At 36.8% G+C, this 14,527-nt stretch overlaps 1 protein-coding gene across 1 annotated transcript; it reads left to right on the top strand.

Moving 5' to 3' along the window:
- The first annotated feature begins 5,296 nt into the window (after window positions 1-5,296).
- On the top strand, window positions 5,297-6,468 carry LOC107022180. Its single transcript, XM_015222864.1, has 5 exons — window positions 5,297-5,392; window positions 5,481-5,600; window positions 5,674-5,763; window positions 6,322-6,334; window positions 6,440-6,468. The coding sequence occupies exons 1-5, from the start codon at window positions 5,297-5,299 to the stop codon at window positions 6,466-6,468; spliced, it is 348 nt and encodes a 115-aa protein (XP_015078350.1).
- Window positions 6,469-14,527: the final 8,059 nt, after the last annotated feature.

Below are 14,527 nucleotides of genomic sequence, written 5' to 3'. Positions count from 1 at the left end.
CTAATTGTCACTAGGTTAAGGCGGAGCACCTTAAGCTTGGTAGTCTCACTCAGATCATTGAGGTTCCGACTTGGAAGTGGGAGGCCATTAACATTGATTTCGTGGTTGTTCTTCCGAGGACTAAGAGGTAGCATGACTCCATAAGGGTTATTGTGGACAAGATTTCTAAATCTGCACACTTTATCCCTGTGAAGTCTACATACAAGCCCAAGGATTATGTGAAACTCCACATGGATTAGATTGTGAGGTGGCATGGGATTCCTTTGTCTATCATTTCTTATGGGGGATCTCAGTTCACTTCACATTTCTAGAGATCCTTGAACTTAGGAACTCAGGTAAAGCTCAATACTCTCTTCCATCCTTAGACAGATGGGCTAGAAGAGTGCACCATTCATACATCGGAGGACATGTTGAAGGTGAGTGTGATAGAATTCAGAGGTAGTTGGGATGACCATCTACCATTGATGGAGTTCTCGTACAATAAGAGATATCACTCCGGTATTGGGATGGCCCGTTTGAGGCACGTATTGTATGAGGTTTAGGTCTTCGAATGGGTCATTCGAGGTTGGAGAGTCTTTCATTTTGGGTCCAGAGATCATTCATGAGGCCTTAAAGAAGGTCATGGTAAATAGGGACAAGTTTGCTTCTACTCACATTCGGCAGAAGTCTTATGCACTTTCAAGAAGTTGCCCTTAGAGTTTGATGTTGGTTACAGGTATACCTTAAGATATCACCCATGAAGGCGGTGATGAGGTTTCGCAGGAAGGGGATGTTGAGTCAGAGGTACGTTGGGCCATACGAGATTCTACAACGTCTGCGTGAGGTGGCCCATGAATTGGTGTTGCCTACGGAGCTAGCTTCTAATAATCCATTCTTTCATGTCTCTATGTTAAAGAAGTGCCTTGGTGATCCAGCATCTATTTTGCCTGTTTAAGGTTTGTGGGTTGATAACGATTTGTCCTATGAAGAGGTTCTTATTGAGATTTAAGACCGGCATGTAAAACGACTGAGAAATAAGAAAGTTGGCACAATGACGTTATTGTAGAGGAACCATATTTTTGAGGTTGCTACGTTGGAGGCCGAGGCAGATATGAGATCCCTCTATCCTCATCTTATCAACTCTTGAGGTTAGACTTCCTCATTTTTAAATCTAAGTTTCCTTGCCTTCGCTATTCTTTATTGATATTGCTTGACTATGTAATGTATTTATGTTATGATATGAACGGCATTGTGCTATATAAATAGAAGTGTCATTCGGGGACGAATGTTTCTAAGGGGTGATAATGTAACAATCCAAAAATGACTATGCTAAGTAATGCCTAAATGTACCTAGAATTCCTACATTAGAGCGGGTCCACACGACTTGATGTTCATGGAACCATACCTCATAACCTATGCACAAGCCAAGCCAACTAACTTGGTGAGTTAGTTGAGCTAGGCAAGATTAGGTTCAGCCATGTAGGGCACCTGAATATTAAGATTCAGTTGGATGAGTCTAACTGGACTTGAACAGGGTAATCTTAAGCTTGGAGGGTATAGGGGTAAAGTGGTGTTTTCTAGGATAGGGGTAGTATTGTAATTACCAAAAGTATTTCATTAATTATTTAATTTATATAAAAAGTTGGACAATTCGGGTAGGGTTTGCCGAATTTGACCTTTTTCGCAAATTAAGTTTCACTCAGGTTCGATTTTGGTGGAAGAAATTTTATAATTAATTTATATAAATTATCTGATTTCAGTAAGGGAATTTTTAGTCATTTTACCTAATCCTTTTTAAAAAAAAAAGATTTTTAATAGTAAATGGCAAGGAGTCTTAGTTTGACTAAGTATTCAACTAAAACTCCTACTGTAACAACTACTCCCATCTCTCTCCACTCTCTTTATCACGCTTATTTACTCAAAGTACACTTGTTTTCTATAATATGTGTTGAACCCATCTAATATTGATACGTAGGTTTAAATATGTGTTGACACTTAGCTTTAAATTTAGAAATAATTATTTGTTAAGCTTAAGTACAAACACTAGGTTGTCGAATTGATGACAAAATTGATTTTCTTTTAAAATCAATTTGTCATGTAGTGTTGACACTTAGCTTTAAATTTAGAAATAATTAATTGTTAAACATACTTACCAACACTACTTGATCCTATTAATGACAAAATTTTTTTTCTTTGGAAATCAATTTCTGCGCATCTAGTGTTGACACTTAACTTTAAATTTAGAAATAATTAATTTTTAAGCATAAGTACCAACACTAGTTGATCCTATTGATGAAAAAATTGATTTTCTTTGAAAATAAATTTGCGTCCATCTAGTGTTGACACTTAGCTTTAAATTTAGTAATAATTAATTGTTAATCATAAGTACCAACACTAGTTGATCTTTTTTATGACAAAATTAATTTTCTTTGAAAAATCAATTTATGTCCATCTAGTGTTGACAGTTAGATTTAAATTTAGAAATAATATATTTGTTAAGTATAAGTACCAACACTAGTTGATCCTATTGATGACAAATTTGTTACTATCGTGTTAGTTTTAAGGTAAAACTAAACTAATTAAAATTAGAAATTTGTTAAGTTGTTTAATAAGTTAAAATTGTTACTATAGTATTAGAAATTAAGTTAAAACTAAACTAGTTAGACTTAAAAAGTTTTTAACTTGGTAAGTAAGTTACATTGGTGACCATACCGTTGGAATTAAGCCAAAACTAAACTAATTAGAATTAGAAATTTGTTACGTTTTTTAATAAGTTAAATTTGTGAATGTAGTGTTAGCATTATGTTAAAACAAAACTAATTAGACTTAGAAATTTGTTAAGTTGGTCAATAAGTTAAACTTTGTAATATAGTATAAGAATTAAGGTAAAACTAAAGTAATTAAAGATAGAAAGTTGTTAAGTTGGTTAATAAGTTAAATTTGTGACTATAGTGTTAGAATTAAGTCAAAACTAAACTAATTAAACTTAGAAAATAGTTAAGTTGTTCAATAAGTTAAATTTGTAACTATAGTGTTAGAATTATGTTTAAGCTACACTAATTAGACTTTGAAATTTGTTAAGTTGGTCAGCAAGTTAAATTTGTGACTATAGTGTTAGAATTAAGTTAAAACTAAACTTATTAGACATAGAAATTTGTTAAGTTGGTCGATAAGTTAAACTTGTTACTATATTATTAGAATAAAGGTAAAACTAAACTAATTAAATATAGAAATTTGTGAAGTTGTTTAATAAGTTAAATTTGTGACTATAGTGTTAGAATTAAGTTAAAACTAAACTAATTAGACTTTGTGAAGTTAGTCAACAAGTTAAATTTTTAACTATAGTGTTAGAATAAAGTTAAAACTAGACTAATTAGACTTATAAATTTGTAAAGTTGGTTAATAAGTTAAATTTATGACTATAGTGTTAGAAATAAGTCAAAACTAAACTAGTTAAACTTAGAAATTAGTTAAGTAGGTCAATAAGTTAAATTTGTAACTATAGTGTTAGAATTAAGTTAAAACTATACTAATTAGACTTAGAAATTTTTTAAGTTTGTTAGTAAGTTAAATTTGTGACTATAGTGTTAGAATTAAGTTAGAAATAAACTTATTAGACTTAGAAATTTGTTACGTTGGTCGATAAGTTAAACGTGTTACTATAGTATTAGAATTAAGGTAAAACTAAACTAATTAAACTTAGAAAGGTGTGAAGTTGTTTAATAAGTTATATTTGTGACTAGAGTGTTAGAATTAAGTTAAAACTAAACTAATTAGACTTTGTGAAGTTGGTCAATAAGTTAAATTTTTAACTATAGCGTTAGAATAAAGTTAAAACTAGACTAATTAGACTTAGAAATTTGTTAAGTTGGTTAATAAGTTAAATTTGTTACTATAGTGTTAGAATTAAGCTAAAACTAAACTAATTATACTTAAATATTTGTTAAGTTGTTCAATAAATTAAACTTGTTACTATAGGATTCGAATTAAGTTACAACTAAACTAATTAGACTTAGAAATTTGATAAGTAGGTCAATAAGTAAAATTCATTTTCACAAGGCCTCATTAACCAATCCCTTCTAGTGTTGCTACAATTTGTTTTTGCAGTAAATTATTGCATAATCTAGTGCTTGACATATTTAATTTTATGATTTTTATGTATATGGATCGTAGTTGGATGTATAATATGACTAATATTGGTCGAATGGGGATAAGACCTGATTTTGTAGAAGGTGACCCTTGTTTTTTGGAGTATGCAAAGACATTATATCCTTTTCAACGTAGCGGTATGATTAAGTGTCCTTGTAATAAATGTTAATGTTTGAATTATGAAAAACCAAATATTGTTGAGCTTCATATCTATCGAAATGGGTTTAAAAAAGAATGTATTGTGAGGACTAGTCATGGAAAAATTGATAATAACTTTGATGTATTTCAACATTATGTTCTTGGTGGAAGTATTAGCACTGTGAATTCTAATGCACAAAATTATAAAATGGATGACATGGTTCAAGATGCTTTTTGTGTGCATTATAATTTTGATTTGCTAATCAAGGTGAAGAAGCTCCTAATGTTTAATATAAAATTTTCATTGAAAAATTGGAAGCTGCTAGTTGGCCTTTATATGAGGGGAGATCATACTCGCAGTTGTCTATTGTTGTTAGATTATTAAGTATCAAATAAGACTGGAATGTTCCTCAAGGGGCAATTGACAATGTGATTGACCTTATTCACGATTTAGTTGACCCAAATAAACAGATAACTGATAATTTCTTTAAGGCAAAAAGGTTGGTATTAAAGTTAGGATGTCATCGATTAGAATTCATTGTTGTTAAAATGGTTGCATATTATACTATAATGATGATATTGATCTAGAATCGTGTAAGTTTTGTGGAAAATCTCATTATAAGCAGACTGCTAGTGGGAAGAAAGTTCCTATCAAGGCGATGCATTACTTACTTCTTATACCAAGGTTAAAGAGGTTGTATGCGTCTACTAGATCTGCTTCTCATATGAGATGGAACCATGAAAATAGGAGACCACCTGGAGTTATGTGTCATCTATCCGATGGAGAGTCTGGAAACATTTTGATAGAACATATCCACAATTTGCAGCTGAACCACGAAACATTAGATTGGGTTTATGTTCAGATGGATTCACGCGACAATTTGTTTCTGCTGCACCATATTCTTGTTGGCCTGTATTTGTAACACCATATAATCTTCAACCTGAAATGTGTATGACCAGTCCATATATATTTCTTAATTGTGTCATTCATGTACTTGTGCATTGAAAATATGATCCAACATTTAAGAAGATGGGTGAGATCAGTAAAAAGGCAAGATCATCTACTAAGAGTGGTTCTCTACACACAGGTGGGGCTCAAAGTCAAGGAAGTGCGAGGAGGAAATTGGTGTGTATCATTCTTCTTTACGTTTTATATATTTTATCTATTCATATTTAATTACTCTTTATTATAACTTGATTATTTTTATATGTAGGAAAATAAACTCAGAAGACCGGTAACTCAGGCTAAGGCATTTAAGGCAACACACATTACAAAAAAGAAAAATCCTGAAGATCCAGATGTATGGATTGAACCGCGAGTTGAAGTGACCTATGTAAGACTCTAATTTAAAAAATTAATTACTTATTTTCTAAATTTATAGTCTCATATAATAAAATTCAATTTAGAATCGATATCTTCATGCTTTGGAGGATTTACAACAAACTCTTCCCGAAGAAAATCAAGGTATGCCACTTACTCAAGAACAGTCTGAGAGAGTTTGTTTATACTTGAGTGGTGGGCCGAGTAGATATGGGTATACATATGTAATGCCGAAGAAAACCTTTCATAAATTTCCATAAGAGTTTGAAGGCCTAACAAGTTCATATCATGATAAATCGATGAAGAAAAATTTGGCTATGGAGCAAAATATTGTTGAGATATCTAGCCAAGCCGAAGTAGCATGAGCTAGGGAAAGGTCGTTGGAATTACAGTTTGTGGGTCTTAAGGCTCAATTCGATGCATTACTTGCTTCAGGTTGGATTCCCCCTAGTTCCGGTGATGTCACTTTCCCTCCTGGACCCCCTCAATTTCAACCTACTCAATATACAATGTATGGTTAACAAAGAAATATGACACATGAGTCTAGTAGTGATGAAGAAAATGATGATTATGTGTCAAACACACTACCACATTAGTGAAGTTTAGACTTGTGATAGATAATCTAAGTTAACTTATGGATAATTTTGTGATGGGAATTATTTAATTTGTGAATACATGATAACATTGCAAAGTATTATGGAACTTATGGATATTACGGTTTTTGTTTAATATAGAATTATGTTGAAGGTGAGTTGCAATTGAGTTGATAAGAGAATATTTACTAAATGTATTGGTTCAATTGATTTTTGGAAGCTCTTTGAGCTTTATTTGGGTACTGAACTAAAATGACAGGTGATGAGAAGCCGCAGAATAACAATTAGCTGCCAATTTTTTATTAGAAAAAGAGACCTCATGAGGTCTCTTTTTTGCATTAAATTTTCCAAATCTAAAAAAGTCAGACAATTACTGGTGACCTCGTGAGGTCTCCGTTCAGCGACCTCATGAGGTGTCTACAAAAAAGTGCCCTGCATTATAGTGACTGCCTGTTGAGGTCTCTTTTTTCCCTAAAGAGACCTCATGATGTCTCTTTTCTAGGTTTTCTTTTTGCCCTTTTTTTAGTAGTGAACCCTACGGAAAGACACAAGAGTAGAGAATAAGGGAAACTCTATATTCCTATAGCCTCTCATTCATGTATGTGTCGCGACTCACATCAAAGAACAAGATTCTACTAGACGTGGCTTTATGAGACTTTTCGATTCCTAAATGTTACTTCATAACTTTATGCTCTAATACCAAGTTTATAACGACCCGAGAGTACACATAGAAGTTAAGGCATTCTCGAATTTCAATACGGCGTACTTGACCTCCCAAAGGGTCTTGTACAAGCCCTTAGACATCATTCATTGAATACATGTATGAAAAATAGTGATGAATTAAAACTTTTCACATGAAATAGTAATAGTTAAAAATATAACTTTTACAGAAAAATATAATGAAAGGCTAAGTCTGAAAGTTACCATCTTAGACATACATATATATTGGGACACGACCCATACTTCATCACATAGAAAAATACCATGTCTATTAGAATACTTTCAATAAGAAAATATAAACATCAGGATGTCGTAGAATGTAGTTAGGACATGCCAATTATTTCTTGAATGAACATTAATCCAAGCTTCCACTTTGAGACTTCTCCTAGTGACACCTACACCTTTAGATATAGACAAAAAGTACGGATAAGTACAAATGTTTGTACTAAGTATGGCATTATGCATAAAATCATGGTAAACAGACTTTTGTATGAAACATGCTCTTTTTGAAGAAAACACCTTTAAGACAAGTATAAGAGTCACTTACCAGTCAACATATATAAATATAGGTCACATTCCACACTATAGAATCAATATCACTTCAACCCATATAAATGTATACACCTCCTCGCAAAGGTTATCCTCAGACTTACTTTAGTAAAACAAGAAGAGACCACCCATACACCCTCTTCAAGCCAACGTAAACAATCCTTCAGACTACCTAAGATAAGATTGTTCCCTTTTCCATTCATTTACTCACCACCTAAAGCTACTCAGAGATTCACCTAAGTAGGACAAGAAGAGAACACCTATACACCCTCTTTAAGTTAACCTAAGAAACACTCAAAGCTACCCTATATAGAGCACATTATAGTCAACATAGCTAAAGTCATAATATTTCATTAAGTCAATTATAAAACATTTCATTCATTGAGGACTTCACATAATGGTCTTAGAAAGACCTAGGGAACCTACACTATAGGACCATCAAAGCCTACTCGTGCCATGTCTAGATAGTGTTCCATTCCACTACGGAAACATTGTAAAACTTATAAAATACTAGAATGTATCCCAAAGATGAGAATAGGCCATAACAGACATACACAATACTATTTAGGCATGGAATATGGAGTCTACCCTTCTCCGATAGAAGGTTTTCTACTTGCCAAGGTAGAACTAAGACACATCCCATTTAGGAACATAATTAAGGAATATCATTGTCTTTTATTCACTCTAGTATCCTTCTCAAGTAGAGATACATTGCACTATAGTCTCCTTCTAAAGTAGAGCTACAACGCATAACATATTCACTCGGTGTTAGCCTTTGTTCTCACAGAGTAAGTTCATTAAAGAGAGACATAATAAAAGGTACCATCTCGTAGTCATTACCTTGTCACAATAAACCTACCAAAACATCCGGGAAAACATCCATGACGTCCGAAAACAAGTTCAATGAGGTATTAGCGTGTCTAAACCAATTTGATTAGCTTTTAGAAGTGGGAAAATGATGATAATTTGTGGAAGGGTGTCTAACACCTACCAAAACATCCGGGAAAACATCCATGACGTCCGAAAACAAGTTCAATGAGGTATTAGCGTGTCTAAACCAATTTGATTAGCTTTTAGAAGTGGGAAAATGATGATAATTTGTGGAAGGGTGTCTAACACCTACCAAAACATCCGGGAAAACATCCATGACGTCCGAAAACAAGTTCAATGAGGTATTAGCGTGTCTAAACCAATTTGATTAGCTTTTAGAAGTGGGAAAATGATGATAATTTGTGGAAGGGTGTCTAACACCTACCAAAACATCCGGGAAAACATCCATGACGTCCGAAAACAAGTTCAATGAGGTATTAGCGTGTCTAAACCAATTTGATTAGCTTTTAGAAGTGGGAAAATGATGATAATTTGTGGAAGGGTGTCTAACACCTACCAAAACATCCGGGAAAACATCCATGACGTCCGAAAACAAGTTCAATGAGGTATTAGCGTGTCTAAACCAATTTGATTAGCTTTTAGAAGTGGGAAAATGATGATAATTTGTGGAAGGGTGTCTAACACCTACCAAAACATCCGGGAAAACATCCATGACGTCCGAAAACAAGTTCAATGAGGTATTAGCGTGTCTAAACCAATTTGATTAGCTTTTAGAAGTGGGAAAATGATGATAATTTGTGGAAGGGTGTCTAACATGTGTTTAATTTTACTCGTAGTCGATACGTCCGGGTACGACTTCCAAGGGACCAACCAAGAGACCTTAAAGAGGACCCTTACTTTTTGGGCTCGAGGATTGCCTGGAGAGTTCACCCACGAAGGAAATCGAAGGGGTGTGTGTGGATTGACGGGGCCTCAATGACATTGATATACCGTGGTTTCACGGTATAATTAATACTTTTTCCTTAAGTTTAGTGTGTCCGAAAGTCTTTCAATGCTAATTTTTATATAAGTTTCTCTTTGTTTTGCACGAAATCTGTCCAAAGCTGAATGCGGAGATTTTGAGCGAAGAAATGCAGAAGAGACCACCTACGGAGCTTATGACGGTCCGTCGTGCTTGCTATGGTCCGTAGGTGGCAGTGTAGTGCAGCTGCTGAAGGAAGATGGGGAAGTCTGACCAAGTGTGGGGTTACGAAGCTTGTGAAGGTCCGTCGTGTCTACGACGGTCCGTCCTGCAGGTTCGTCATGAAGTTCAGAGAACTGATCTAAGTACCCAGATTCCAAGAGTTGAAGTGTTTTGGAACGAAGACCCTCGACGAACCGTTGTGCCTATGACGGTCCGTCATACTTGCCGTCGAGGGTGGAGAAGAGAGCAGCAGAAGAAATTGCATAAGTATGGGATGACGGAGTCCATAACGGTCCGTCGTGACCATGACGATCCGTCGCGTGGTCCGTCGACCCAGCCGCGTTTTGGCAGATTTCCAGCAAACAGAGTCCTTGTTTAATTAGGTTTTTTTTTTTATTAAATAGTTCGAAAAACCTCGTTTTTGAGGTTAGACGCCAGATTGTTAGACTCCGTATTGTTAGACTCTATTAGATGAGACATCATATTCTTAGACTTTGTGTATTATTGTTGGATCTTGAGATTCTTGCAAGTGATTTTTGGAGATTAATCAAGCAAACTTTTGGATTTTACTCTTTCTCATTGAAGTAAGTACATGAATTCTTATCTACTATATTTGAATATTGTGTTTATGGCTATGAGTAACTAAACTCCATAATTAGGGTTGTGGGAACCATAGACAAATAATGAGATAAACCCTAACTAAAATAACAATTCTAGAATAGTGTCTTGCATGTATTAATAATTCTTTCGCTTAGAAGTCTTTTTAACGGATGATCAACGTTAGAACTCGCCTTAATGCTACTTGCCGGACCAAGGAGGTAGATAATAGGAAAAGAATTATTAACATAGATTTAGTGTATACTATCTAATAGGCTAGTATTGATTGGTACGAGGTAATAACTTAGTCAAATATCGAATGCGATGCTTAATATGAGGTAAAGATAAGGGTTAGGAAAGCAACACACGTAGCCGGACCAAGGTGCGGAGTGAGATTTTCTAGATGCCGGGCCAAGGATTTAGAAATATATAACTTATCACTTTGCATGCATGATACTAGGAAAGAATTGTTATTGTTAGAATTATCAAGTTATGAACCTGTGGGGAACACGTAAACCCTAGTTACTTTGATTAATTGATTAAAAAATCCAACTGTCAAAGCTATTAAGTGTCTCTTTCAAGTTCGTTATTTATTTTCACTTATTTAGAAATAGAAACCCCCCTTTTTATGTTTTTACTTTCCAAGGATGTCATTGACCAAACAATAGTAATAACAAGTTGAAGTTAAGTCTAGACTATTTTCCTCGTGGGAACGATCCCAACCTCACTAGTTGGGTTATTTACTTGACACGACCACTTTACTTCTTATATGAGAAGTAAGTTTGAGCGTATCAAATTTTGGCGCCGCTGCCGGGGACTATAGCTTTTATATTAACTTGAACTTATTACTATAGTTTAGTTGATATTTTCTTGATTTTACATTGCTTTATTGTTTTTGATTTTTTTTCCAGAACTATCCTCCTTGTATGCCAAATACACAGAGAGGAAGAGAACCCTTGTTTCCCTACGATCACGAGCTAGAGCATACACTGCGCAATATGAATCGAAACTTGGGAATAAATGATGATGATCCGAACTAGAACATCCCAGCTCCGGTTGATGTTCATGGTCAGATGTTACCCGATGCTCCGGGTAAACACCAACAGAGGGGACAAAATCCCGTTCCACGGCCCCAAGCATACTACAGAGGGTATGATAGCATAGCAGACTCGGATGGGACACTTGTCTTGCCCCGTCTACCCACAGGCCACACCTTTGTGGTAACTAGTACCTGATGCAAATGCTCACTGCCAGAGGTTTGTTTTCAGGGCTACCTTCTGAGGATCCACATGCCCATATAGCTAAGGTAAGGGTAGTGTGTAAAAGTTGGGTGGGGAGGCCTGATTTGGATCTAGATTTAATAGGGCTCAGAGTGTTTCCTCTCTCACTGACGGGAGAGGCTGCTATATGGTTCACTGAGCTCCCATACAGCTCAATCTTCACTTGGAACCAATTAAGAGATGTCTTCTTAGCACGCTACTATCCGGTCTCCAAGAAACTAAACTACAAAGACAGAGTGAACAACTTTGTGGCACTACCAGGAGAGTCAGTAAGTAGTTCTTGGGATAGATTCAACTCATTCTTGAGAAGTTTTCCAAATCACCGTATAGATGATGAGTCACTGAAGGAATACTTCTATCGGGGACAGGATGATAACAATAAAGCGGTGTTGGACACTATAGCAGGTGGATCTTATGGGGAGTGTCCTTATGCTGAGATTGCTGAAAAATTAGAGAAAATCTCCCGGAATAAAAAAGCTTGGAGTACTAGGAAGTCTGATAGAGGGAGAAACACCTTCGCAGTACAGTCCACTCACAACCCAGCCACAGATGAGATTCGTGAAGAAATGGCTCAGATGAGAATTGAGCTTGGGTTGGTACTAAAACATGTCACAGGGGTGTAGAAAAGATAAATGCAGTCAACTACTTGGCTAAACCACCACCTCCTAATGATGAGTGCTATTATGCGGAGGACACTTATGCAGTAAATGAGCAGATGGGGGGTTTCCAACCAAGCGCCCAAGGCTCAAATCAGGATAATTGGCGCCAAGGTCAAGGGAACCAAGGTCGAACTATGGTAACCACAATCGTGAGGGTCATTATGTCCGAGATGGAAACTACAACCGCGACAACAACTTTAACAGGCGTAACTATGCTAATAGAAACGACAGGAATGGGCCCTATATCCCTCCTAAAAATCATGAAGTTACTCCTAGGGTTGGTGGAGATAGTATGGCGCGAGTTGAGGATATGTTGCACAAAATGATGAGGAGGTTCGATTCTAGTGATGAGCACATTAAAGAGTTAAGGGGTGATTTAGCTAGTATTGGGCAAAAAGTTGATACACATGCAATTTCAATTAAACAGATCGAATTGCAAGTGGCCCATTATCTGCGACAGTGAACACACGGCAACCGGGCACTCTTCCTAGCAACACTGTCCATAATCCAAAGAATGATGCGCACTGTATGGCAATCACTACTCGGGGTGGTAAGCAAACCATTGACCCACCTATGCCATCTACTGAGGAAAATGTGAGAAAGGATAATGATAATGTGGTAAAGGGTAGTGGTGAAGCAGAGGAAAGCAATGGAAAAGATGCCCGGTTATGCCATATTTATGAAAGATCTGGTCACCAAGAAAAGATCGGTCACTTTTGAGGATGATGATAGACTGCAGCATTGTAGTGCTATTGCTACAACATCCCTCGTACAAAAGAAAGAATATCCGGGTGCGCTCACTATTCCTTGTACATTTGGGTCATTACATTTTGCGAAAGCATTATGTGATCTGGGGGCAAGCATAAATCTCATGCCCCTCTCAATTTACAAGAAGTTGGGTTTGGGGGATCCAAAACCCACAGCGATGCGGCTACTGATGGCTGATCGGACAGTGGGACGGCCTATAGGGATACTCCATGATGTGCTAGTAAAAGTGGAGTCATTCATCTTTCCGGCTGATTTTGTTATTCTTGATTGTGAGGTCGATTTTGAAGTGCCTATTATTCTAGGGAGGCCATTCCTTGCTACAGGTAGAGCCTTAGTTGATATGGAGAAGGGACAAATGACATTTCAGTTGATTAATGAAGAAGTGACCTTCAACATTTGTAGGACCATGAGGCAGAGTGGTGAGCTCCAATCGGTATCTGCCATATCCCACAAAGAAAAGATGAAGAAGGAGACTGAAAAGAAAAATGCAAAACAAGAGTTTATGGTTGGGGATTTGGTGCTTGTAGACAGTTCTGGGGTGCCTTGTCTTCCGGGCAAGCTCAAGTCCAAATGGACTAGCCCTTACTTGATTACCCAAGTATTCCCTCATGGAGCAGTTGAGTTAAAAGCCAAGGAGGGAGTGCGGTTTAAGAGGGATAAAGATAGAATAAAACTATATTTTGGGCATAAAGCATCGGGGAATGAAGTGATAGAGGCATACCATCTTGATGAAGTCTGAGTAATCAAGGGTCCGGAGTTGTGCCGCGACACTAAATCAGGCGCTTATTGGGAGGCAACCCAATACTTATAGTCTTTTTAGTAATGGCAACATTTTTCTACTAATGAGTGTTAAAATTTGCAGGCACATCACCAGGAAATTCTGCAGAAAATTACTCTGCAGCAGTCACTGACGGATACATCCACGGACCGTTGCGCCTGCGACGGACCGTCGTATGCCTCCGTCGTACCAGGTACGTCTTTCTGTTTTTTTCAAACTAGGGCACACACGACGGAACCAACAACGGGTCGTCACAACTTCGACGGACCATCGTCGGGGAATCGTCGCGTGATTAATGAGGCATACCCGACCCGACCCGGTTGTAGTATAATATAAACTTTCACCATTTAAACTCCCTAACCCCTCATTTCACCCCACTACTTCATTATTTCTCCCATTACTCTTTCTTTCTCAACTTCCACAATCTATTCCTCTATCAACCACCGATCATTGCCCCCCACAATTCTCCAAAGCCCTAAAAGTGTTAATCTACTAGTCAGAGCTGCTGCTGTGGGTGTCTCCCTGGCCACCGAGTACTTGTCTATTTGTTTTTCTCCTTTTCCAAGGTATGTGTCTCTAATTTCTACTCATTTATCTTGCATTTTTGTTTATTGGTTAGTATTAGCTTAGTTCTTCGTCGTATGTTGTTTCCTTTATATGATTCTATCTAACCTAGGTTCAAAATGTTCGAAATTGCCATGTTGACAACCCTAGACATAGGTGCTTTTGCATTGCTAGTTTCCTAGGTAGTGGGGATAGACAAATGTAGGTCCAAAACACTACAAGTTTGATGTGGGTTCATCGGGGATGCATAGGGTACCCCTGTTCTGTCACTGTTATTCAGAACAAGACCCCGATGACGGACCGTCGTACCCACGACGGACCGTCGTAGGGTCCGTTCTAAAAGCCCTAGCACCCTGTCCCAACGGACACATGTGACGGACCGTCGTCTTCACGACGATCCGTCCTGCACAACCGTTCC

Source organism: Solanum pennellii, chromosome 6 (assembly GCF_001406875.1).
Source record: "Solanum pennellii chromosome 6, SPENNV200".
Classification (NCBI taxonomy): domain Eukaryota; kingdom Viridiplantae; phylum Streptophyta; class Magnoliopsida; order Solanales; family Solanaceae; genus Solanum; species Solanum pennellii.
This window is presented reverse-complemented; position numbering and strand designations above follow the sequence as displayed.

Coding starts and splice junctions, on each gene's coding strand:
- LOC107022180 (XM_015222864.1), top strand. CDS start 5,297: ATGGGTGAGATCAGTAAAAAGGCAAGATCATCTACTAAGAGTGGTTCT. Junction 5,393..5,480: donor GAAGTGCGAGGAGGAAATTG/GTGTGTATCATT, acceptor TTTTATATGTAG/GAAAATAAACTCAGAAGACC. Junction 5,601..5,673: donor CGCGAGTTGAAGTGACCTAT/GTAAGACTCTAA, acceptor AATTCAATTTAG/AATCGATATCTTCATGCTTT.